Genomic DNA, 27,438 nt, shown 5'->3' on the forward strand with positions numbered 1-27,438 from the left:
TTACAATACATTATTTTGTATGTGTTTAAATTTATAACCTCAATAAATACAAGCACCCTGCTTTGTCACTTTCACAAGTGACATGTTTATCATCAGATTCTCAAGAAAAATATGCTAATCACCCAGAAATATTTCTGTGACGTCAAGGGGCAAAGAAGAATCCAGATTACATCAAACTGGGTGGGTTAGTTAAAAATCTCTGGGAGACAACAGTGACAGGACAGTGTGGAGCTTAGATAGAATGACAAAATTAAAGCAGATACACAGTGCTCTCTGATATTATAGTCACGCAAAGAGATTCTTCAACAAAATAAACCTGGATGAATGGAATGGACTTCTTTATTTGAGAAACTGTTCAAGGGGGAGGAGGCGATATCATAAGCTCTGAGCAAATTTATTTTGAACAGCTATTTTATTTCATGTTCAAGTTTGAAAAAAAATGAGTAACCCAGTTTCCCTGGCGACTTGTTTGGCTAGAATGTACGAAGGAGGTAGTCTTGAATCTCAGAATAAAAGTGGGCCTGTTGGCCAAGTGAAGAAGTCGTCTGGTGCAAATCAAAGCAGTGTTGCCAATAACCTAAGTACAATGGACAGCAAACTCAACCTTCTTAATGAAAAAGTCGATCGCATCGTAAACCTTCAAGGAGAAGTGCTTAAGAAATTGGATGACATGTCTCAAGGAATGGGTGATTTAGAAAAGAATATTGAAACACTGAAAATGTTAAAAGACACCAGTGGAGTGGTGGATCAGAAGAAAAGTGATGTGAAATACTCGCAAAATACTGACTGCCTCAGTCACCCTGAGATGAAGCCTTTATTCATGGAACTATTCAAACTGATGACATCTGTACATCAAGACACAGCCAAACAAAAAGAGAAATTAGATGGCATAGAAAAAAAAGTGTCAGCTGTGGATAAAGTCACACGCTTTGTGGGTGAAACCTTCAAAAATTCCCACATAGTACAGTTTATTCTTAAAGGAATTGTGCCTTGGAAAAAGGGAAACCTAATAGAATCTCCAGAGGTCAGTCTTACCAACTAAACCAATTTTTAAAAAAAGTTAGAGTTACAATAGAATTATATTTTTAATAGTGACCTAACACGATGTTTGGAATGAAAGTCTATGTTAACAATTACCCATTCATCCTCTGCTTGTTGATTTTGAAAAAAAGTCTTAATTGAAGTATATACTTCACATGTAAAGTAATAGAGGCACTGCAAAATCAATTTGACTGTGTGCAATTGTGCAAAGTGGGACCCGTTTTACACCATTGCACAAAATGAAAATTACCCCCATAATGTCTACAGTTGCCTTGTACTAACTTTTCATTTCTTCAACACAAATGCAAGAGCCGAAGGAAGTTTCTTGCATGAAATGAAATGCTATTACACATGCCATAATATGAAAAGATTTTATAACAAAATTAATTTCATGAGTGTACAACATATGTATTCCACTGATCCCTGCTTAGTTCTCCAGTCTCCTACCAATCACAAAAACGGAGCTTGGGGATGTAAATCAAAATGTTGGCAGCCTGCCCTCAAAATTTAAAACAATCCTTACTGTAAAAGGATTTTTGAAAGGGAGAATATTTTTGTCAGGTCAAAATCATTTTTGCCTGTTTCTATGTTAGAAAAGTGTTACTACAGGACAACTGTGAGTTTGTGTATTCGAGTTAGACCTTTGGTCGATGCAACTACTTGATGTGGTGTTGCAATAAATGTGACTATTTTCTCTGTTAATTTTATGTTTATATAAGATATTTCTGAGTTCTGTAACAACTATTTGGGACACTTTTTTGGTGTTATATTGCAATTGAATACTTCTTCAAATTAAACGTAACCTGAAACTAACAAGCCATACATGATTGGTGACATGCTTTGTGCATCTGAAAAGGGGCTGTAATTCCTCTTGCTTTTACTTGTGGTGTTTGCATGTGCCATGTACAGTCAAGAGGGTGGGGATGGTGTGGAAACCTTGATCTTTTATTTTGCACCAATCCTGGTTTTTCTCTTGGTGTCATGCTGGGCCACAGGAAGCTTGTACTACTCTCCAGTTGTGAGACTGTGTCCTTACAGCTCTAGGAGCTATTCTGTGCTCCGATTTTAGAAAGAGGGGCCAAAGCTGTGAGTCTATAACAGGAGGACAAAGCATACTCCTGTAGGCACACAGCCATTGGATGTGTTAATAAAAATGCCCAAACTGTTGATGACATTGCTTCTTTCTTTTTTGTTATCTTTGATTTCTTGACACTATGCCTGTGCTTGTTTCTTTGGAATGGCTATTTATTTGACCACTGGTGGATCCCAACATTCAAAACATTAGGCTGTTCTCCCAATATTAGGAGTCTCCTGTCCCATCTTAGCACAATACACAACAGAAAATGTGTAATTAGTAACTTAGCAGCCAGCAAGATATGTGGACGTCACTTTCAAAAGCTTTACCAGTAGATTTACTGTCAATAAAATCTTGAACCCCCCTACAGGTCAGTAGATATGTATAAGTATAGATTTTCTTTTGGCTAGTTAGTTGCAGAAACCAGTCTACACATTAATTTACTGAGGAAACCACTGTGACAAGTTTAAGCTCATATATTAGGCATTTTGTTAGGTACAGTGTTGCTTATTGCTCCTATTGTGGTCTCAGCATTTTAGGTTTAGGATATGCCCAAACTCCTCAATCTGCACATTACTGTACTGTAATCCAGGGGTGTTAAAATGGTGCCTCCATGTGATTTGAGCCAGATGTTTGTGTTTTGCACATTCCCCCATGGGCCTTTCTTGAAGGTGGATTAAATAAACATATGGTAAGACAAAGCCAGATACAAATGGCAAGTGAACATACAGAGTAACAGACTCACTTAATGCACGAAAGAGGAGTTGAGGCCTGGGGCAGATCAGCCATGAACTTATTGAATGGCAGGGCAGGCTTGAGGGGCCTAATAGCCTATTCCTGCTCCTATTTCTTATGTTCTTATGTTAATTCAATCAGTATTTGTTTTTACATAAGGCAAAATAATGAATATAATGCTTCCTCACACCTGTGGAACATCTTAATGTGATGTAGGCATAATAACTCCTAACTGCTCCTCTGTATGCTAAACGTCTGAGCACGGACAAAGCTTGCCCTCACAGCTGCCTGTTGTAAAAGTCTGACTAACCCTAGCTATATTTTTACCCTGCATTGACAGCCAGAAGCGTTGACCTGCAAAACAATCACTGCCAAGCCGCTGGGTTCAAATATCTCACAATTAAACGGGTCTGAGTTACATATCAGTTATCAGAACAAGTTAATAAAATACTTATTATTTAGCTTTTTGGAAAAGTTAGGGCCAGAATCTTCAGGACGGTGTGCAGGGGCGGTCCCCGCTCGCTGACACGTAAAATGACACGTGATGATGTCGGGTGTGCGTCCTGACGTCACCGCGCGTCATTCCGATTTTCAGTTTGGCAGGCACGCATCATAGTCGGCTGCACGCCCGCCAAACTGTCAAAGACATATTAAGGCCATTTAAAAACTAATTAAAATACTTAACGGAGCGGCCCGTCCAACCTTAATGTTGGCGGGCAGGCGAAGAGCCCAGGTGGCCTTCGCTTTTATCATGAAACCCCATCCACGGGTAGTATGAGGTTTCATGAAGTGTTTATAAATGGAATAAAACTTTTTATTAAAGCTCATTGACATGTCCCAGCTCGTGTGACACTGTCACAGGAGGGGAGATGTCTTAAAATGTTTTTTTTTCTTTATTAAAATTTTTGACAATAAAACTAATCTCCCTGAGGCAGCTCTGTGTTTCAGGGAGATTTCTGCACTCTTTTGCGCAGGCCCTGACTCAGCCTACTCCCCCTGCCCGCACAGGGAGCACACAGCGCTTCCGGGTGCACGTCATGCTGGGTGGGCCTTAATTGACCCACCCACACAAAATGGCTCGCCCACGCCTGCTCCCGCTCAGCTCCCCCCAACAGGGAGAAAATTCTTCTCTAGCATTTAGTTATGTCCTGGAAAATGCATGTAGAAACAACTGAGTACAGTTTGTCTTAAAGAAAATGTATAAGTAACCTTCTGCTCCAAAACCTTTCTGTGGTAAGCCAGTCAAAGAATTATGAAATATGATATCCAAATAAATAGTTTCTTATAACCTGGGAGAATTGGGTGTAGGCTAGAAAGATCCTTAGGTATGCCCAGAGATCAACCAAGCATGCAACATTTGTAAGATTTCTGCTGTTTGTCCAACCAGGCACCATCTTATCTCTTAGAGGTCTGGTTCAAAAGTTAACCTGCAGCTGAGTGGGAAGTATCCCAACCACTACGATATGTCTAACTTTCCAGAATCCATCAGTGAGTCAGACTGGATAGTCAATTGTCAACAGTGCCCTGAAGTGCTGCAATCTTGTCTGGCTCTAATATTAGACTAGTGAGTGTGCCAAAGAGCTCTTTCCAATCTAACATAGGTAGGGTATGTCATTGAGGAGCCAGTAAAGAAAACCCTTTTACTGTGCTATACATAGAGCAAAAATATCAATATCTTGAGAAAAGTAACCTATGGATGATGAGGGCAAAAGCTTGATATGGGCCCTATCTAGAACTGTTTCTGTTTCAAATACTGACTGACCTGTGTAGCTATGGAAATTTGTTTAATTTCTAATCATAAACCCTTGGGTGGGTTGAGATTACAGAGAATGGATGTGGCACTTAATACATATTTCCAATGGTGAGCTGTCTAGGGGTTATAAAACAGGTGATAACTCAAACTTAACCTAACTTTGGAATGCACTGGCACCTAAACGGCCACTGCAATTCATAATGACATACAAATTGCAAGAGCCTTTCACAAAGGACTGTACCTTTCCATGGCTTCCATCATTTAGTGTTGAGCTAAAATGGGTTAGGAACTGCCTTTGGAGCCAGTTCATTTTGTCCAGCTGTTTTCAAGTAGCTATAACACTGGATTGTCCCTAGTTTGCATCAATAAAAAAGGTTGTGCATGTTCAAGGAGCCACATACTGAGCGTTTGTTTTCAAATAGCAGAAAAAAAGATTAAATGTCCTTTGTGGTCTGAATGCTGAATGCTGAATGCAATTATGGGTTATTTTCTGGAAAAGAAAGTTAGAGCTTTGTGTTTCTATATTGTGCCAAATGGTTTTGTCAGGAAATCAAACCAGGAACATAATGGTGTTTTCCAAATTTCTAGGACTTATAATAATGACATGGTTGTTACTTGCAGCCCATATTCAATCTGCAGATACTTACATATCACTTGTCCATATCTAATAGAGACTGTGAATAGTACATATAGCATTTGAAAGATCTGAAAAGCTCTGTCTTCTTGTTGTTAATATGTAAGTCTATAATGACAGAAGCTGGCAAGTTGCCATAACAATCAATAAATTCTGTAAAATTGATGTTCGTGGGATACTAATTTGTGAATATTCCCAAAATTGGTGGCTCCTTCGTATCACTTAGATGTCACTGTGCTATTACTTTTTCTGACCGTTTAAAATTTTGCAAAATGTTTTTGTTAACAGGCAAATAATAAAGCTGAAGAGAAAGGTACCAAACCAAAGCATGGACTTAGCAACAGAGGGGTCCAAGTACAAATAAACAAAGAAGTATTTGAAGGTACAGAAAAATTACACACTTTCTGAGCAGAGGCAGGCAGTCATGAGTATGAGAATGAATGTGACTTGGCAATACATTTGCACAATTATACCCCAGTATAGGTGCCTATCTGGTTTTGTATTAACTCAGAGTCATCATATGCACTAGAGTTGTACCATTGTACATACCAGGCCCATGTCATTACATGCACCAGGTCTGTTACAGTGTGTGTAGCAGCCTTGCTCTGAATTGATTTGTTTATTAGCCTAGACCCATTACATGAACTTACTGGTATCATTACTAGGACCAGGCCTGTATTATGTCTTTGTCAGGACATAAGAGCCACAGGTCTCCTGTTTAACCATTTAAGTCTTAATACTGTGTTTTTAGATTTTTGTATTCCTCAGAAAAACAGAGTACCTGCACTGATTTTGTACTTGTTTACTTTAAAATACAAATTTGAAGTTGATTCTACAGCATAAATTCTTATTACACTAAAAATGTCTGTCTTTATATGATGACTGCTTTCTAGTTTCTTTCCCAACAGATTTTGTACAACGCATATTTAAGTGTTCATAATTACTGCAGCAAGGTGACTACATCCAAGAAAACCACTGATGCTATAGAAAAGTCTTAAAGCGAATTGTTAAGAAAAAACTAACATTTATATAAAACATTTCACATCTCCAGAAAATACTTGAAAATTCAGCGTATGTTTTCATGTTAAAACGGCAAATAATGACAAATGTTAGGCTTGGCCATCTCCAACGACATTCCTTTAAAATTCAATGGCATTACCATCCAATCCCCTGTGGTTCACGACTGAGCAGAAACTCAACGAGACCATCCACGTCAATGCTTTGGCTATAACAGCATGTCAGAGGCATGCAGTAGTAGCTCACCTCTTGAATCTCCAAAGCTTTCCATCACCTACAAGAGTAATGGAACACTCTTCACTTGTCTTATTGTACCATAATTTCATTTTAAGCAAGAACATTTCAAACCACTATTAACTTTTGTGTCCTTGATTCAATGTTACATACGTAAGCAACAGTTGAACATTTCTTGGCTGGTTCTGCTAACTCAACATAAACCCATGTCCTACAATGGCACAAGCTGTTAGAACACTAATGTGTTGCACTACACTGCTGTCCTTTTTTCATTTGCTTAATTTACTACTATTTTATTTCCCTTCTTTTTTTTTATTCATTCCAATTATGTTTGTGATGATAAGGAGTGCACTATTTATAGGTTTCCACTCAGGATAACAAATACAGCATTGCAATCTTTACAATAACTTGGTAATTGTAACAGACAATATAACTGAATTTTAAATGGGATTTTACAACATGATAGTTCTATTTATTAATGCTTTGAATTTATATCTTTCTTTGTTGAACACCTCATTCCTCAGAAGGCAATGACTGTGAAGACACCCAAACCTATGGAAATGTCCAGAAAGATAAAGAAGAGCACAGAAAGGCTGGCAGCATCATTCTAATTGAACCACAGGCAATATTTCATTCTGAAAGAGGAACCTCACTGCATCAGCCCCCAGAGACAGCTGACAAACACAAGGACCCCCGGGGGGCTTCAGCGATGACAAATAAATCTGGTGGTGCCAGCAAAAAAGAGATCTCTGCTGTAACAAGAAGGGTGAAAGAAGTTGCACAGGAAAATAAGGAATACACACAAAGTCAAAACTCGACAGAAGACAATCTGAAAGAAATGACTAAAACTAGCACAGACAATGAGGCATATAAAGCACAAGGAGTTGAAAGAAGTCAGGGAAAAGAGACTGACAAGATAAAACTCACTGTCACGACTGGAGCCCCTGAGGTCAGCCTGGCTGCAACTCAATCAAAGCTTGGTGGAAATTCCACATTACTTCTTGAGAGGTAACGTTTAAATTTCAATAACTCATCAATCTCTGCTTTATCCCTAGCTTTCAAATTTTTGTTTATCTCCCATTGCTATATCATTGATGAACCCTGGTTAGAATAGAAAACAAATACCATGGAACTGAACAGATGAAATACAAATACAAAGTTTAATCCAGTTACCGAAAAGAAAATGAATAACTAGGCTTTTTATTATGATGACTTTTGTTACCTTAAAAGGAAAGATATCATTTAGCTGCTACATTTTTGCTTTCTAAATTTTTTAAACCAGATTACATCTCAGATATTAATAACCTGTTTTTATCTGATTTCAAAATAAAACAGTGCTGACTTTGCTTATCACAAGGTAAATGCAGATAAAAATTTCCATTCGGCCCATTTTTTCATCCACCCTAAAAGATTCTAAAATCTCCCATTATACCTTCCAGTTGTTTCCTAGAGGAATCTTGTATTTTCGTCTCCACTAAATTCCTGGAATCCTGTTCCAAACATTGATCATCTTTTACGTAAAGAACAATAATGGCATCAATCATTATTTATCTTTTGTCAATTTGAATCGATGTCACCTTGTCCAACTTTCTCTTTATTAATAATTCATGGGTTGTGGGAGTCACTGGCAAGGCCAGCATTTATTACCCATCCCCAATTGCTCTTAAGCAGGTGGTGGTGAGCCAGCATCTTGAACAGCTGCTGTCTGTGTGCTGAAAGTACTCTTAGGGCAGAATTTTGCCCTTAGCGGGCAGGCTTGGTGGGTTGGGCAGGAGCGGTTGGGAAGCCAACCGCTGCTCGTGATTAGCACCAGACTGTGATTGCACGCTGGCGGGCCAATTAAGGGCCGCCCAGCATGAAACACGAGCAGCTGCTTCATAACGCGAGTGAGCGTTTCATAATCTTCCTGAGGCACAGAGCTGCCTCAGGGCGATGAAGCGCTGTTAAAAAAATAAAGAAAATAAAAATGTAATAAAACATGTCCCCTCATGTGACTTTGTCACATGAGCAGGGACATGTTATTAATTCAATTGTAATGCTTATATTTTATTTTTATTTGCTTTGGGAAATCTCATCCCACCCGTGGATGAGGTTTCCAAAAAAATACAAAGGCTGTTTGGCCTTTCGCCTGCAAAAAATTTAGGTCAATTGATTACTTAATGGCTTTAACAGGCCTTTTAATTGTCAGTGGACGCGCTGTCAACCCCAGTGCGTGCCCGCCGACTGAACTATTGCACAACTGCGTGTAGACGTTGGAACGGTCGGCCAACATCAACATGCATCATTTCACAATTGAGTGGGTCGGGCGTGTGCCCATCCGCTGAGCGAAAATTTCTGCCCTTAGAGTCCTGTTAGGGAGGGTGTTCCAAGATATTGACCCAGCACCACAATGAAGGATGCTGTGTGAACTTACAGGGAACTTGGAGGTAGGGGCGTTCCTATGCACATGCTGCCCTTTGTTTTCTAGGCAGTAGATTTCATGGGTTTGGGAGGTGCTCTTGAAGAAATCTTGGTCTTGTAGAGATTGCACACTGCAGTCTTGTTGTGCCAATGGTGGAGTAAGTGAACTTTGAAGATGGTGGATGGAATGCCAGTCAAGCAGGCTGCTTTGTTCTGCATGGTGTTTATCTTCCTGAGTGTTGTTGGAGCTGCACTCATCCAAGGCATGTACTCCAAGACACACCTTTTTCTCTGCCTTGTAGATGGTGGAAAGAATTTGGAGCATCAGGAGATGAGTTACTTGTCACAGAATATCTAGCCTCTGACCTGCTCTGGTAGCCACTGTATTTATGTGGTTGGTCCAGTTAAATTTCTGGTCAATGATTATTCTCCAGGATGTTGATGATGGAGGATTCAGTGAGTGTAATACTGTTGAAATGAATGGGAGATGGTTACATTCTCTCTTACTTGAGATGGTTATTGTCTGGCACTTGTGTGGTGCAAATTTTACAGGCCACTTATTAGCCCAAGCCTGAATGTTGTCCAGGTCGTGCTGTATGTGGTCAGACACTACCTTATTATCTGAGGAGTTGCCATTTGATCTCAATAATAATTAGCGAGCATCCCCAACTCTGACCTTATGATAGATTGAAGATAGTTGATAAAGCAACTGAAGATGGTTGGGCATAGGATACTACCCTGAGGAATCCCTGCAGTGATGTCCTGGGGCTGAGGCAATTAGCCTTCAATGACAACCAACTATTGCTGCAAGAAGAGACTTGCTGCCTAAGTTTTACATTTTGCACTCATCAGGACTGATTGAAAGATTAATAACAGTGAAGGGAACAACAATTTATATTGCATAAGAAGAGAGTGCTAATTGGTTGGCAAGTGGACCCTGATTGGTAGAGGCATTGCCATGGAGAATGCAGCAGGGAACAGTTAACTGCCAAGTTTTTGTTTGAATTCAAACCAAGCAAGTTGACTCTGATTGGTCAAGGCATTGCCATGGGGAATGAACCAAGGAATGGCTGCCCCCAAGCTTTTGTTTAGTTGAAAAAGGTGCAATATGTAGACATGCTCCTTCTGTCTGCAAAGGACAGGGCCCTGTATGTGAACATATGTAGCTCCTAACATGCAGAATTGAGCCACACTGCAAGCCTGACTAAAAATCTTAAATTGGTTTTAAGTACATTTCTTAGCACAATTAGGACTGTTAAGCAAGTGTTGTCCAATTGCAGAATCATAGTTAACGTTGGACACTATGTTTTGAGTTTGGCAAGCACAGGCTGATTGGGTACAGTTAGTATGCTGCCTGTTGTGAACGATGAAGGTATGTGTTGTTTGATACAATCCGCCAGTCTTTGGGGTGTACTGTCATCATACCAGTGCTGAAATTCATATACCACATTACTCATTTGTGTTCTTTTTGGCTTGATGGCAGCAGCCTGTTATTAGAGAATACCACTTATGCTGCCACTGCATAGTAATAGCATGAAATGGCTAGCTTCACCTGTTGCTCAAATTTTTGAGACACCTTACTCTGCCAGACTAGGCTGATTTTCACATGCAACACAAATGTCTGGTGGTATTGCAAGATCTCAAAGCCAATCCTGACATACGTATCTGTAAACCCGACAATGGGGCTGGAATAATCATCCTCAACAAGTGTGATTACATCAACAAATGCATGCCATCCTTAATGACATGTCTAAATTTGTATCTATTGGACCTGCTGCTAAGCATGACTGGGCAGCCCTGCTCGAAAGCAAGTAACAAAAATGCTTGTTGGACGAGTAACGAGCTGTCAGGTGGTATCTATGATGGGATTTGTCCTCATGGCTCACTGCATCTGTGTATGTATTAACTGCCCACAGCACAAAAGTGATGTCCCTTTATGCCCTAATTATTTTTGACTGGTACTGCACAATATGAATTGATCAAATCATTGGGAGAGTTGTTCCAACCAGTTCTGAGCAAGTTTTGGAGTCCTTCAGGAGTCCTTTACCTTTGGAAAGGCGATACAGGACTTGCATATCGATAGTAATCTGTGTCCAAGTGCTCGTTCGACATTGCCTGCCTATTCACCAATGTACTGCTCAAGGAAACCATAGACATTTGCACCATGTCACTGTATCATGGCAATCTGATGTACTGTCATTACCTGAACTGTATATATTGAACTTATGAACTCAGCAACTCATGCAGTTGTGTTCAGTTTTATTGACACCATGTATGCTCAAATAGATGGTGTTGCCATGTGGTCCCCTCTAGGCCCAGCTCTTGTAAACATCTGTCGGTTTCTAAAAGGAACGCATCTTTGATGAAATGACACTTAACCTCCTACCCCTTGCATTGTTCCAATACATGGATGATACATTTGCTACATTTGAATCTGCAGCTGCATGTAAGAACTTCCTTACATACCTTAATGGGATCTATCCTGTGCTCAAATTCGCCTTTGAAATTGAGCACTCAGGTGAGCTCCCCTTCCTTGATATGCTAGTTGAGAAATCTGCCAATGGGTTCTCAACTAATGACTACCACCCAATATATGCTGATCAATATACGAGTTGGGATTCCTACAGTTCCACACGCTATAAGATTGGCTTTATCAGCAATCTGGTAAATAGGGCCTGAGCCATTTACTCACCATACAAGCTTCATGATGAAATAGGAAGCATCAAAGGCATCCTGCGAGATAATGGCTACCCGGGTCAGATCATTGCTTATAGTATATCACGCAAACTCATGAATGTGCCAAAGGGCACCACTTTCGGTCCTGAAAAGTGCTCAGTCTACCTCAGATTACCCTGGCAGCATAAGGTATTTCTAAAATTTGAGCAATAGGTAAAGCTAGCTATTTCACACTGCTACAATGTGGTAGCAACATAAGTGGTGTTTGCCACTGACCGGATGCTGCCATCAAGCCAAAAAGACGCTCTGCCTATCACGCAAATGAGTGATATGGTTTATGAATTACAGTGCCGATGTGATGCCAGGTTTGTAGGCCATATGTCCCAACAATTGGTGGATCATATCAAGCAGCACGGGCCTTGCAAAACTCAAAACATAGGCTGGAATCTTCTAGACCACCCCCCCCCCCTCCCACCCCCCGCCAATCGCCCCCCCATCGCCCCCCCCAACCAACCCTGCCTTGGCAGATCCCCCCCCTTTAAACTTCCATTCACTTCAGCAGGACTGGAAAATCCCACCAGTAGGAGGGGCTGGAAAATCTTATCCATAGTGTCCAATATTAGATGTGATTCTACAATTAGACAACGCTTGCTAAACAATCCTGATTGGGCTAAGAGTTACGCTGAAAACCAATTTAAGATGATCAGTCAGACTCACAGTGTGGCTCACTTACACATGCAAGTAGCCACATATGTTCACACACAGGGCCCTGTCCTTTTCAGACAGAATGGACATTTCCACGCATTGTACTTTTTCAACTAAACAAAAGCTTGGGGGACAGCCATTCCTTGGTTCATTCCCTATGGCAAAGCCTTGACCAATCAGAGTCAACCTGCCTAGTTTGAATTTGAACAAAAATTTTGCAGTTAACTGTTCCCTGTTGCACTCTTCATGGCAATACCTCTACCAATCAGATTCCACTTGCCAACCAACTAGCACTCTCTTCTCATTCAGAATAAATTGTTGTTTCCTTTACTGTTGGTAAACTCGTGATCTGTCCTAATGAGTGCAAGATGAAAAGCTTTGACAGCATGTCTCTTTTTCAGCAATATTCAAGTTTTGTAATACCAAACAACTATTTGAACACAACCATCTTCCTTTGTCATAGATATGACTGCAGCCAGTAAAGGGTTTTCCACTGGTTCACATTGATTTTAATGTTGCTAAGATAATATACTAACACATTTGGTCAAACACTGCCTTGAAGTCAAGGGTAATCACTCTCACCTCACTTCTTGAATGCAGGTCCTTTTTCCATGTTTGGAACAAGGCTGTATTGTGGTCTGGAAATGAATAGTCCTGCCAGAACATCAGTGAGCAAGTTTTCGCCGAGTAACCAATGTTTGATAGCACCAATGATAACACCTTCAATCACTGCTGATGATTGAGAGTAGACTGATGGGATGATAATTAGCTGGGTTGGATTTGTCCTGCTTATTGTGGACAGAATATACCTGGGCAATTTTCCACTTTGATGGGTAGTTACCAGTGTTGTAGCTGGTTGGGAACAGGTTGGCTAGCATTATGGCTAGTTCTGGAGCTTAAGTATTCAGCACTACTGGATTATTACCCATGGCTGCCTCCAGCACATTGAGCCATTTCTTGATAGCACATGGAGTGAATTGAATTGGTGGAAGAATGGCTTCTCTGATGATGAATCATCCACTCAGCACTTCTGGCTGAAGATGGTTGCAGATGTCTCAGGCTTGTCCTTTGCACTGATGTGCTGGGATCTACCATTGTTGAGGATGCGAATGTCCATAGATCTTCCTCCTTCCATTAGATGGTTATTTGCCCACCAACATTCATGACTGGATTTGGCAGAACTTCAGGACTTTGATCTGATTATAGGCTGTGGCTTCATGTAGCTCTGTCTATAGTATGCTGTGACCACTCTTTAGTATGCATGTAATCCTGTGTTGTAGCTTTTACATTCTTTATTGAATGAAGGCTAGTCCCCTGACTTGATGATAATGGTGGAGTGAGAATATTCTGGGCCAGGAGGTTACAGATTGTAGTTGAATACAATTCTGCTGTTGCTAATGGCCCACAGAACCTCATGGATGCCCAGTTTTGAGCTGCTTGATCTGTTCTGAATCTATCCCATTTAGCAAAGTGGTAGTGCCACACAACAAGGCAGAGGATGTCCTCAGTGTGAAGACAGGAGTTCATTAACACAAAGATTGTGCAGTGGTCACTACTGCCAATACTATTATAGGCAAATGCATCTGTGACAGGTGAATTGGTGAGGCTGAGGTCAAATAGATTTTTCCGTCTTGTTGATTCTCTCACCGCCTGCAGCAGGCCAAATCTGGCAGTTATGTCCATCAAGACTTGGCCAACTCAGTCAGCTGTGGTGGCACTGAGCCAATCTTGGTGGAGTACATTGAAGTCCCTGAAAACATTCCACATCCTTGCTACACTAGTGCTTCTTCCAAATACTGATCAACATGAAGTAGTACCAATTGATCATCTGAGAGTGTTGTAGATGGTAATTAGCAGGGTGTTTTCTTGGCTATGCTTGACTCGATAACATGAGATTTCATGGGATCCAGGTTCAAAGGTTGAGGACTCCCATGTCACTCCGCCCCAACTGTATGCCACTTTGCTGCACCTTTGGAAGTTTTGTCCTGTTGGTGGGACAGGGCTTATTAGGGATGGTATTGGAAAACAAAAAACAAAAAACTGCGGATGCTGGAAATACAAAACAAAAACAGAATTACCTGGAAAAACTCAGCAATTCTGGCAGCCTCGGCAGAGAAGAAAAGAGTTGACGTTTCGAGTCCTCATGACCCTTCGACAGAACTAGAACTATAACCACAACTCTTTTCTTCTCCGCCGATGCTGCCAGACTTGCTGAGTTTTTCCAGGTAATTATGGTATTGGAAAAGTCTGGGGCATTGGCTCTAGGGTATGATTCCTTGAATATGACTATGCCAGATCATTGCATGGCTGGTCTATGGAACAGCTCTCCCAATTTCAGCACAAGTATCCAGGTTTTAGTGAGGAGGATTTTACAGGGTTGACTGGGTAAGGTATGCCTTTTGTCATGTTCAATCCGACGTCGGTCCAATTTTACTCTTATAGTTTCTCATAGTGATGTGTCACAGCCAAATGGCTTGCTAGGCCACTTCAGAGGGCAGTTAAGGATCGATCAAATTGCTTTGGGTTTGGAGACACTGATAGGCCAGATTGGGTACAGGCAGAAAGTTTCCTTCTCTAAAGGACATGAGTAAACCAAATGGGTTTTTATCACAATCCAATAGTTTCATGGTCACCATTACTAAGACTAGCTTTTTATTTCAGATTTATTTAATGAACTGAATTAAAATTTCCCAGCTGCCATGGTAGGTTTTAGATTCATGTTTCCAGATCATTGGTTCAGATCTCTGGATTACTAGTCCAATAATATAACCACAATGATACCATATCCACTTAAATTCTCGCCATTTAACTTAAATATTCCGGTTTATCCTTCCCATGTACTTACCTGACTTATAAATCTCTACAAGATAAGATAATGGGCCTCAGTTTGCTGAATACTTGCACCAACGACGTGGCCACCCTTGTATTATGGTGCAAAAATTCTTGGAAATTATGAAGAATAACTTATGCCAGTATTCCATAATTTGTTAGGACTTTACTCCACAGAGACCCTTGTTGAAAATGTTAAAAAAAGAATTATCACAACTTCATTCCCCTCATCCTTCTACCCTATTAAAATCAGTGGTGAGATTAAGTTTTCTGAATTACTAATTCCACTGTGATTGCAAAAGGCAATTAGATCATCGCAGAACAGTGCTGAAGCGCTCAGAATCAGCATTTAGTGCTCAACAGGTTGTCTGAGAGTAACATTTTTTACTGTCTGCTAATTTCATTGAAACTCTGGTCCTCAATTAAATAATAAAATAAAGTTTTGACACTCTGATTTTATCCCGACTGATATTGTTTATATATAACATTTATTGAACTTGTGGGCATGGAAAGCATAGACCACCCATTGTTAATCAAATATTGCAAGAGATTGAATGCAGTTCAGAGACAACACTATGCAAGTCCCTTCTTAATGATATATTTTATATATATATATATTTCAGTGCAAACTGATCAATCATATTAAACCCAACCTGTTTATTCTGTCCATGCAGTGACTCATTTACACATTATCAAACTAGGGCCATTTCCTCTAAATGTGTCCATTAATAACCTGTTGTTCCATTCTGTGTTAGGCCCCATGTCCTTGGATGTGTTTGTGAAATAGGCTGCACTGTCCCTGATCCCTCACTATACATGCTATATCATATTCTTATTATTTTCCAGTTAATTCACCACTAGAGGATCAGGGAGTACAATAGTTCACTGCTAATATCACCATTGCAGCACATTCTGGGATACTCTCTTTCTTTTCCAGACTGACAACCTTATTGTCCTCCTACCTTTCATCATAACTGAGATCTTCAGCCCTAGGGATCAACTTTATGGCTCTTTTTCTGCACACCTCCAGTGCTTAAATGTCTCCCTTCCGTCTCAGTGACCAGAACTAATATGGTGAGACCTGAGCACTATATAGGCTAGCCACAAGTGACTGGGAGACAATTTTTTTTAGATATGTGGTTCACACTCCTCAGTATAGAGAGGCCGCCATGAGACAGATTTGGTAACAAAGAAATTGGATTATGTTACAAAAACATTGCCAATGCCATATAAATCGGATATTACAAATATTAGAGACAGGGAGTTGTCATTCTATGAGTCAAGTTACGTTGAAGCTTAGGTCTCGAGCAAATTATGGGACAACCTAGTCTTCATACATACATTCATATTTTTACAGTAGTGATTTAGATACCTTGTCTTATCAACATATTTAGTAGTCACTTAAAACCACTGTATTATTTGTTCTAAAGCTGCTGTATCCTTGTCTTTAAACTACTGATATCTAGGGGTTTTAAGGTAAGAAGAGATGGTTCAGGAACTCACTAATAAGGAGGAATTACATTTATACAAACCGAGTGATCACTCAAAGAAAAGCTGCTGTTTAATGCTGCAATTATTTTTCAGGGATGTTGAAACAATACAGGGAATGCCATTCAGTTCTACAGAAAAGGCTAAACCAGAGATAACAGCCACCAAGGAGCCTGTGCCTGCAACATGTGAAGGGCCGAAAGAGCCCTATAAAAAGAACAAAGCACAGCAAAAGCCCAAAGACGATACAAGAGCTACTGTATTGCAGAAAACAGCAAAGGAAAAGGAGTCCAACACAGCACTAGATGAAAGAGTCAGCAAATTATCCAAACCATCTATCACGCACGAGAAAACTTTAGAAAACATCAAAACCCAAACAGGCCAGAAAAGTGAGAAAAATGCTCAGAGCTGTCAAAATAAAGTAGAAAACAAGTGCAAATCAGACATAGGCAGTGAATCAAAGGATTCAAAAGAACCTCAGAAAGCAAGCAAAGAACCTGAGAAAATCACAGAAGTGAGTGATTTGGCGAAGAGGGAAACAGATTCTACAGAAATAACAAACAAGGCACAAGAAAACAAGGAACCTGCTGAGAAGTTAGAGGATCACAACATCATTGTTGGTGAGTTGATATTTCATAATTCATTACATCCAACATCAAAGATTTCACTTTTAACCACATTTGTAAAACTGTATTGTGATGTCAATTATAAAGTTTTGATTTTCTTTTTCAGATGATTGCCCATCACCTCCAGCCCCCTTCAGTCATCGCATAGTGACCACGAAGCAAATTCTTGTAACCTCCTCATACACAGTTCATTACACTGAAGTGCTGGGAGGGTAGGTTATCCTTCAGACCTTTCAGTCATTTTGGTCAACTACTGACATATAAAAGCCTGAGGAAAGGAGATAACTATGAAGGTGTTTGATTATTGTGCAAAAATTCATTGTGCAGCATTAAGGAGTACAATCTCAGAACTTTCAGTTTAAGAACATAAATTAAAATGATAGCAATAGTTATGTAAAGAAGCACCATGTAGTTCAAACCCATAATGCTAAGTATAAGCCTTTTAAATCATTTTGCTATAGCTAGAAAGCAATGGTCTAGAACAGCCTCCAGTCAATCTTGTTCGGGTAATGACCTCATTATACATCCATTCTCTTCTCAGGAGCTCACAGTGAAAGATTAATAATAATTTTCTATTGTACAGTTACAACTTGATTGTTTCAGATTATTGGAACCTAAAATTGTTGTAATTTTTATTAATTATATGAAGATAAGTTTACTGAGGTGCACAGAGTTTACACACAATTGCTTCTCTAGTATCTTAGTGGGTAAATTGACTGTGTTGTCACATTGAAGAATGCAGACCAGGCTCACTCTCTGGCCTGTGTTGACTGAGCTGATGTCAGCATAGAGGCTTGGGGATGATGGATTGCTATAATTGACTTCATCATCCATGAGCTAGGAAGGAGACAAAATGATTGGGGTTCTATCTGGTAACCTCTGAAGGTAGTGCATAAGTGTAGGTGTCAAGTGAAGACAAAATCATGCTGGGCTATTGTACATCGACCCCCACCTGCACTCCAGTTTTAAAATAGTTTGCTGCCGTCACCAGCTTCTACAATGGCCACTTGGATAAGGCATCGGAGCACCCATGAAACTTTACTCTTAAGAACCAGTGCCTCTAGATGAGAAAGGTAGAAAAGTGGAGAAACCTGGAAAAAATGTCATTGGATACATTTTGTTAGTTTTTTAAAAGATGTTGTTAACACCTGACAGTATGTAATACTGATTGAAACAGTTGGCCTTTTCTGAAACTTGTTTAGCACAGAAAAGCAGCTGATTGTGTTCTACTGCTTGCACTGTGACTCTGGTTTCCACGAACAATTTTTTAAAAGTAATCATTTCATACTATACTCGTAATAAATATAACACCATATAGAGACTACAATTTCTTTAGTTAATTTAGTAAATTAGAAACATGTAGCAGTGAGGTGGATAATAATTATGCAGTAATCTGGTACTATGATTTCCTGTGGTATGCAAATTAATTTTTTACTCTTGTATTTTTTAAATGGCAGGGGTCGGTTTGGCCAAGTCCTTAAATGTGCAGAAAAATCAACGGGCCTCGAACTTGCTGCCAAAATAATTAAAGTAAAAGGACCAAAGGACAGGGTAAATTCCTTGCTTAAAATAACATTGTCAATATGGCTCGTCACTTGCCTCATTTTGATTAACAGCAGTCACCTGGGGAGAGTTTCACTTTGAAAGCTTGGTGAATGACGTAGATTCTGCAATGATTTACAGCTTTGTTTTTTTAAAAACATTGCTTGCTTGGCCTTCCTTAATTGAGCCTAGCCAGCACAATTGCCTACCGGGATCATAAACTGTAACAATTAATATCTGAGTATATATCCAGGCAGTTCTGTATCCGCCTCAATGTCATTAAAACACAAAGTGAATGTTAGCGGGCCTTTTGGAAAATTTTGTGCTCTATACATGCCAATGCTATTTTTAAAAAAAAAACTTATTTTGATTATTATGAAATGTTCGCATTTACAATATCTGTAAGTCTTGCAGAGTGGCCGCATATAATATTAGCTTCCATACCTTGATCAATGTCATTTCATATTTGGTTACAAGTAAGTGCATGAAAGTAACATGGATGGATTCTTATGATCATTGTCTGTTCTTTTGGGGAACTGCCTAACTTCCAGTTGATGCCATGGATGAGATAAACAAATTGGCATCTGAAGGGCAAATCCATCCTACCTGTTAATTACGTGGGTGCGATGTCATCAATGCCACTGTACAGTCATGTCCATCATAATCTGTTTTTTGGAACCCTGAGTGAAAACTACTGATGCATTTATGGTTGCAAAATGACAGTACTACCTGACTGTACCAGTCTATATAGATTCTGTGAAAGATGAACGGAGGAGGTGAAAGGACTTCAAATGATTTTCTTCTTAAGTACATTTTATTCCTCCTTTTTCACTTCTTTCTCGGAGGTGGTGTACACTTTCACAGATTCTGCCAGCCCTTTACTATCTTATACAACGAGGTAGATACTGAGGCTGGAATTTTCCAGCTCCCCCGAGGCAGGTTTCACTGCAGCGGGGCTGGCAAGCCACTGAAATCTCCATCCACTTCAGCGGGACTGGAAGATCCCGCCGGCGTGAGGGGCTGGAAAATTCTAGCCTGAGTGTCAGAAGGCTGTTTGACCGTGAGACATGCGGACAACTGAAGTCAATCTCTATCTCACCATTAGTCCTTGCATACATATTTTCCACATCCTCCTGGACTAAGGATTAATATTATTGATCTCACTGTTGCCAGGCTGAGATCAAGTAGTTCAACACAGATGAAGAATTAGATCTGGGAAGTTGCTCTTCTGCATAAATCTCCATGTCACACTACACCGTGTGTTTGGGTAATTTAATTTGAGTGTTGACAAAGTTAATATATTGTCAAATCCTGCCAGTAAAGATGCTCCTCTAATGGCTTAGTTGATTAGTGCTGTACCCAGCATGGAATTAAATAATACATAGGTGCCAGGTATAGATTTTGGTTTAAGCTGAGTCAGCTGATTTAGTGGAGGCAGCAGTAGGGGTACCGTCATTGTTTTGGTACCTAGGCCCTAGAAGGGAAAATCAGTTAGGTTTGCACTCCTGATCATTACCCAGTTTCTCCTCCTACACATTGGCACACACTGTAAAGTATTGGAAATTGGGTGATATCCATGGAACTGAGCCCCAGTGTTAATCAATGCCTTCAGGAAAGAAGGGAGGGTAGTGAGGAAAGTTAATTTCAAGTATATATTTCTGCTCTCTAAATAGAATATCGTAACTTATTTCATGAGTAAGAGTTCCTCAGTCACTAAATAGCTTGTTCTTACTTTGAATTCTCTTCTGATTTAGGAGGAAGTAAGAAATGAAATAACGGTCATGAATCAGTTAAGTCATGCCAACCTGATCCAGCTTTATGATGCTTTTGAAGCCAAGAATAATGTCACCTTGATTATGGAATAGTAAGTGGTTTCGACTTCACACAAAAGTAGATGGAAATGTCCTTTAAAATTCTGAGACTCTGCACCACACTTTGAAGACATTTGAACCTTAGATTAAAGAACTCATTGCTCCCTATAATTATTTACAACACTCATACATCACCTGTGGCATCATGCATACACAAACAAAAACATTGAATCAAGTACAGCTGAGCAGCTGACACAGCCATGTTAATAAGACTTTTTATGAATGCAGGCCTTAGATTCGGGGTGGTACACGGGAGGGAGTGTAGAACTCTCAGAATGTTCCAGGAATTCTTAAAAATTATCTCTGGTTTCAATAACAGGAATTTGAGTCTGTAACTTCTTCAAAACTAATATCTTGCTGCCTAAAATCTGATAGCTGCTACTACTATGGATTGCTTCATTAGAAAGAATGTAATGTAATCCTCATTGAATGGCCACTGTCAAATGGCCCGTGCATTGGTATACAGCTGTGTCAAGAAAGCATGTCAGAGCCAATCAGAAAGCTCAGGAATTACCCTACATGTTGATTAATATATCTACAAAAACAAAAACTAAATGATCCGATAAGTAGGTAAGGGTTAATTTAAAACAAAAACAGAATTACCAGGAAAAACTCAGCAGGTCTGGCAGCATCGGCGGAGAAGAAAAGAGTTGACGTTTCGAGTCCTCATGACCCTTCGACAGAACTTGAGTGAGTCCAAGAAAGAGTTGAAATATAAGCTGGTTTAGCATGGCTTTGTTCCCGGCATTTGTCTGGCACGATGGGAGGATGAATTGCAGAATTGAATGTCACTGGCCCCAGTGACACCCAAATCCTGTAAATTAATATTAAAACAATTATGGGATGTGGGCTTCGCTGGCTAGGCCAGCATTTATTGCCCATCCCAAAATGCCCTTGAGAAGGTGGTGGTGAGCTGCCTTCTTGAACCACTGCAGTGTTTGTGGTGTAGGTACCCCTTCAACATGCTGTTAGGGAGGGATTCCAGGATCTTGACCCAGTCTGTTCAATTCTGGATGCTCATTACATGATTCTCTAGTCCTTGCTCCCGATTTAATTTACCTTATGTTTCATTCATGAGTAGATTTTAAGGATACTCGATTAGATGGCAGATTGGAGATTTAATTGCAATTTGCACACAATACTCTGTATCACACTTAGCAAAATCTGCCCAGTGCTGCTGCAGAATTTATTTTTAAACATTTTAGTGATAAGAGTACTTAGAAATAAGGCTCCAAGCTTAAGTCCCCAGGATGCTTGCCACTCAAATCTCTTAGTTCTAGGTCTCAGCCACTTGATGAACTAGATCATGTTTGTCCAGTCTTTTCGCTCGGGGGGACCACATTTGCATTTTTTCTCACTCAGAGGGCTGATGAGCAAATTTCAGAAAGACAAGGTTTGGCACAACACTAACATGAATTTCAAAAAAAATTGAGGGGTTATGGGAAACAATTCCTGAGCAAAAGTAAAGCAATGTCATAACAATAAATTGTTACATTAAAAAGGAATAATTCATAAAAATGACCAGAGTGTGAAAGGGTCAGAGTGTGTGTGTGGCTCACTCCCAGCCTCAGGGTGCTCACTCACTGACCCTCACCCACTGTGAGTAGCTGTGTGTGTATATGTGTTGGTGTGTGGGGATGACACTCCCACACACCCGCACGTGCACACACACACACTCTCTCTCGCTCCCACATACTCACTCTTTCACTCCACACACACACACTGACTCGCTCTCTCGCTCTGAAATACACTCACACACACACTCCCATGTATACTCCCACACACATTCTCTCACTCCAACAAATGCACACATACACACTCTCGCTCCAACATACACTCACTCTCTCATTCCCACATACACTCACTGACACTCATTGTTACTTCAACCTATGCACACACTTGCACACACACACACACACACACACATACACTCTCACTCCCACAAACGCTCACCCTCTCATTCCCACATACACTCACACACACTCACTCTCTCACTCCCACATGCTTACCATGGCACCATCTCCTTCCTGGGCTCGCAGCAACTTCGGCTTCCTGGGGCTGCTGCAACTTCAACCTCCTGGGCCTGCTAAAACTTCACACTCCTGGGCCTGCCAAAGCTTTGCCCTCCCCGAGCTCCAGCCCCGCTGCATCCTGGCACCCCAGGCTCTAGCCCCGACGTATCTTTGTTCCCTTGGCTCCAACCCCACCGCAACTTTGCTCCCCAGGTTCCAACCTCACCGCAGCTTCACTCCCCAGGCTCCATCCTTGCCTCACCTTCGCTTCCCTTGGGCCTGGCAACTCTCAGCTGCTGCCAGCGCTTGCTGCTCCTCTACAATCAGAGACTGTTTCTCTCTCATTTGCTGCCGATAGGCTCAGTAGTGAGCCTATCAGCAGTAAACGTGGGAAAGGAACAGCCTGTGATTGGAGGAGAAACCCCTTGCAAAATCTTGAAATTCACTTACCTGCATTTTGAACTTACAGGCCAGTCTTACTGGCTTTTGAACATTGGCTCTGTGGGTCACATTGAGGGGTTTCACAGGCCGCAGCCGCCAGTTGGAAAAGCCTGAACTAGAGTGTCCCTTTAGTACTCCATTTCATGGTGTTTCAAATATGATGTACTGGTAGCCATGAAGAGGTATTAGCAGGGATTACAGATACATTTATAGCTCAGACCTGTCTACACTTAAGTCAGTGTTAGCATAGTTGGAGCATTCTTCCATCTAAGTCAATAAATTATAAATTCAAGTCTCAATCCAGAGATTTGAGCACAAAGTTTAAACTGGTATTTTGGTGCAGCACTGAGGGAGCGTGGCACTGATCTTTTATGAGATATTAATCCAAGGCCCCATTTTCTGTCTTAAGTAGACATAACAGTTCCCAGAGCACTAAATAAAGAATATGTTGTCCCCAGGGGAAGTGCTAAGCAAGAGACAGAGGGAAAATCAGTGACTTTCTTTGCTGTACTGTGCTCACAAAACTCCCAAAGGCCAAACACAGGGAATAAATCTCCTGAGAAGGGATTTTTCCAAAATATTTATTTAAAAAAAGAGAAAATTAATTGAAGATGCTGTTAATTTAAATGACATCAGAACATTATGTTGATTGCAGTGTTGGAGGTGGAGAGTTGTTTGACAGAATCATTGATGAAAACTATAATCTGACAGAACTGGATACGATCATTTTTGTCAAGCAGATCTGCGAAGGTGTTCAATACTTACATCAACATTATGTCCTTCACTTAGATCTTAAGGTATGTTTTATATCCACAGTCACTCCTCCATTCTAAATCCACTACTGAATGATCTTTTATTTAACCAATTTTGTTTATATGTAAATTCACGATTTGTGAATTTGAACTTTATTTTTAATTGTCTGTCTTGTTACTGTAAACTAGTCATAGAATCATGAAATCATGGAATGGTGGTGTGGTAATCTGAGGCATAATACACCTTTAAGAGAGTGTGAGCCGATTGACCACGTGACTGTAAGATCCAATAGCTATGTAGTCTGGGCGACCAGGTTAATGTTAATCTAGAATAGGGTCTGGCTGGAGAAGCACATATCATGTTAATGCTCTGTTGGTTATGTAAATAAAATAGTATGTGCTTCATTTCACATTGGTCTCTGCATCTGCCGTATATTGTAATTGACTCGCCTGCTGACAGCTAAGTGTGCAACCGGTTCGCAAGCAAAGTGACCCATAGTTAAAACATAACAGGTGGCAACATAGAAGGAGGCCATTTGGTCTATCCAGTCTGTGTCAACTCTCTGCAAGGAAGGCTCACGTAGACCCACTTCCTCACCTTACCCCGCACTCCTGCAATTCTTTTTCTCTTCGGATAATTATTCAATTCTCTTTTGAAGGCCCGATTCAATCTGCTTCCATCACACTTTCAGGCAGTGCATTCCAGATCCAAACTACTCACTGTGTAAAAAGGTCGCTGTTACTCCTTTTGCCAATCACCTTAAATCCTTCTGCTAACAGGAGCAGTTTCTCCATATCTACTCCAGATCCCTCATGATTTTCTGCACATGAGGCGGTGGCATAGTGGCAACATCACTGGACCAGTAATGCAGAGACCCAGGCTAATATCCTGGGGACACAGGTTAAATTCCACCACGGCAGCTGATCGAATTTAAATTCAATCAATTAATTTTTTAAAAATCTGGAATTGTAAGTAGGTCTCAATAATGATGCCAAATGAATGTTGTAAAAACCCATCTGGTTCACTAACGTCCTTTAGGGAAAGAAATCTGCTGTCCTCACTTGATCTGGCCATGTGAATCCAGAGCCACAGCAATGTGGTTGACTCTTAACTGCCCTCTGAAATGGCCCACCAAACTACTCAGTTGTACAAAACTGCTACAGAAAATTCAAAAAGAAATAAAACCTAAAGGCATAAAGACATTGACCTAGGCACCGAAAACAACAAATGCAAACCCTGTCAACCCTGCAAAGTCCTCCTTATTAACATTTGTCCAATAGGTGATGGACTATAGTGGCTCGGTAGCACCACTACTGAGCAAACTGGCCAAATCCTAAAGGACATATCTGCCAGCCTGGGCCTGCAGCAGGTGGTGAGGAAACCAACAAGAGGGAAAAACCTATTTGACCTCACCCTCACCAATCTACCTGTTGCAGATGCATCTGTCCATGACAGCGTTGGTAGGAATGACCGCCACTCATTGTCACATTGTCAGGTAGATGCCAGTGTTGTAGCTATAACGAACAGCTTGGCTAAGGGCGCAGATGGTTATGGAACACAAATCTTCACTATTGCTGAGATGTCAGGGCTCATAACTTGTGAAGGTGAAGTCGCATCTTCAAACTGAGCATACTGTCCATCATGTTTCGTGCTACTACCATCGTGCTAAATGGGATGGATTCAGAACAGATTTAGAAGCATAAAATTGGGCATCCATGAGGCCCTCTGAAATGGCCCACTAAACTACTCAGTTGTACAAAACTGCTACAGAAAATTCAAAAAGGAATAAAACATTGACTAAGATAAAGACAAATACATACCCTGTCAACCCTGTAAGGTCCTCCTTATTAATATTTGTCCTATAGGTTAGTGGGCCATCACCAGCAGCAGAATTATATTCAGCCACAATCTGTAATCTCATGGCCCAGCATATCTCCCACTCTACCATTACCATCAAGCCAAGGAATCAACCCTGGTTCAATGAATAACAAAGGAGGGCATTCCAGGAGCAGCACCAGGCATACCTAAAATTGAGGTGTCAACCTGGTAAAGCTACAACACAGGACTACTTGCATGCCAAACGGCAGAAGCAGCAAGTGATAGACAGAGCTAAGTGATTCCACAACCAACAGATCAGACCAAAGCTCTGCAGTCTTGCAGCTGTGAATGATGGTGGACAATTAAACAACTCACTCGAGGAGAAGGCTTCACAAATATCCCCAACCCTCAATGATGGGAGTGCCCAGTAGAACTGTACAAAAGGCAAGGCTGAACTATTTGCAACCATCTTCAGCTAGAAGTGCTGAGTGGATGATCCATCTCTGCCTCCTCCTGAATTCCCCAGCATCACATGCCAATTTTCAGCCAATTCGATTCACTCCATGTGATAGCTGAAGGCACTGGATACTGTAAAAGTTATGAGCCCTGACATCTCAGCAATAGTGAAGATTTGTGTTCCATAACCATCTGCGCCCTTAGCCAAGCTGTTCGTTATAGCTACAACACTGGCATTTACCTGACAATGTGGAAAATTGTCCAGGTATGTTCTGTTCACAAAAATCAGAAAAAATCCAATCCAGTCAATTACTGCCCAATCAGCCTCCTCTCGATCATGAGCAAAGTGATGGAAGGTGTCACCGACAGTGCTTACAAGAGGCACTTACAAAGGAATAACCTGTGCACTGATGCGCAGTTTGGGTTTTGCCAGGGCCACTCAGCTCCTGACCATATTACAGCCTTGGTTCAAACATGGACAAAAGAGCTAAACTCAAGAGGTCAGGTGAGAGACTTTGACTGGTGTGGCATCAAGGATCCCTGGCAAAATTGAAGTCAGTGGGAATCAGGGAAAATTTTTCATTGGTTGGAGTCATACCTGCCACAAAAGAAGATGGTTGAGGTTTCGGGGGTCAATCACCTCAGTTCCGGGATATCATTGCAAGAGTTCCTCAGGGTAGTGTACTAGGCCCAAACATCTTCAGCAGCTTCATCAATGACCTTTACTCTATCATAAGGTTAGAAGTAGGGATGTTCGCTGATGATTGCACAATGTTCATCTCCATTTGCGACTCCTCAGATACTGAAGCGGTCCATGTTCATATGCAGCAAGACCTGGACAATATTCAGGTTTGGCCTGTAAATGGCAAGTAACATTCACACCACACAAGTGCCAGGCAGTGACCATCTCCAACAAGGGAGAAACTAACCATTGCCCCTTGACATTCAATGGCACGCACCATTGCTGAAACCCTCACTATCAACATTGTGGGAGTTGCCATCAACCAGAAACTGAACTGGATCAGCCATATAAATACTGTGGCTATAAGAGCAGGACAGAGGCCAGAAATTCTACAGAGTAAATCTCTTCCTACTTTCCAAAGCCTGTCTACCATCTACAAGGCACAAGTCAGGAGTGTGATGGAATACTCTCCAGTCGCCTGGATCAGTGCAGCTCCAACAACACTCAAGAAGCTCAATACCATCCAGGACAAAGCTGCCCACTTGATTGGCACCCCATCCTCCACCTTAAACATTCACTTCCTCCACCTATGACACACAATGGCAGCAGTGTGTACCATCTACAAGATGCACTGCAACAACTCACCAAGA

At 40.9% G+C, this 27,438-nt stretch overlaps 1 protein-coding gene across 4 annotated transcripts in view; it reads left to right on the forward strand.

Moving 5' to 3' along the window:
- Positions 1-27,438, forward strand: part of mylk3 (myosin light chain kinase 3) — an 87,368-nt gene that overhangs the window by 47,178 nt on the left and 12,752 nt on the right. For 2 of the 4 annotated variants that reach the window (XM_041192353.1, XM_041192355.1), the window contains exons 1-8: positions 187-1,024; positions 5,527-5,620; positions 7,014-7,497; positions 16,684-17,207; positions 17,320-17,425; positions 18,671-18,764; positions 20,510-20,619; positions 23,735-23,876. In XM_041192353.1, coding sequence (XP_041048287.1) covers positions 440-1,024; positions 5,527-5,620; positions 7,014-7,497; positions 16,684-17,207; positions 17,320-17,425; positions 18,671-18,764; positions 20,510-20,619; positions 23,735-23,876 — 2,139 coding nt within the window. In that variant the 5' untranslated portion in view covers positions 187-439. Of the gene's footprint in view, positions 1-186; positions 1,025-5,526; positions 5,621-7,013; positions 7,498-16,683; positions 17,208-17,319; positions 17,426-18,670; positions 18,765-20,509; positions 20,620-23,734; positions 23,877-27,438 lie in introns of those variants that run through there. The other 2 variants (XM_041192354.1, XM_041192356.1) reach the window with 2 other exon arrangements.

The sequence above is a fragment of the Carcharodon carcharias genome, chromosome 7 (genome assembly GCF_017639515.1).
Source record: "Carcharodon carcharias isolate sCarCar2 chromosome 7, sCarCar2.pri, whole genome shotgun sequence".
Classification (NCBI taxonomy): domain Eukaryota; kingdom Metazoa; phylum Chordata; class Chondrichthyes; order Lamniformes; family Lamnidae; genus Carcharodon; species Carcharodon carcharias.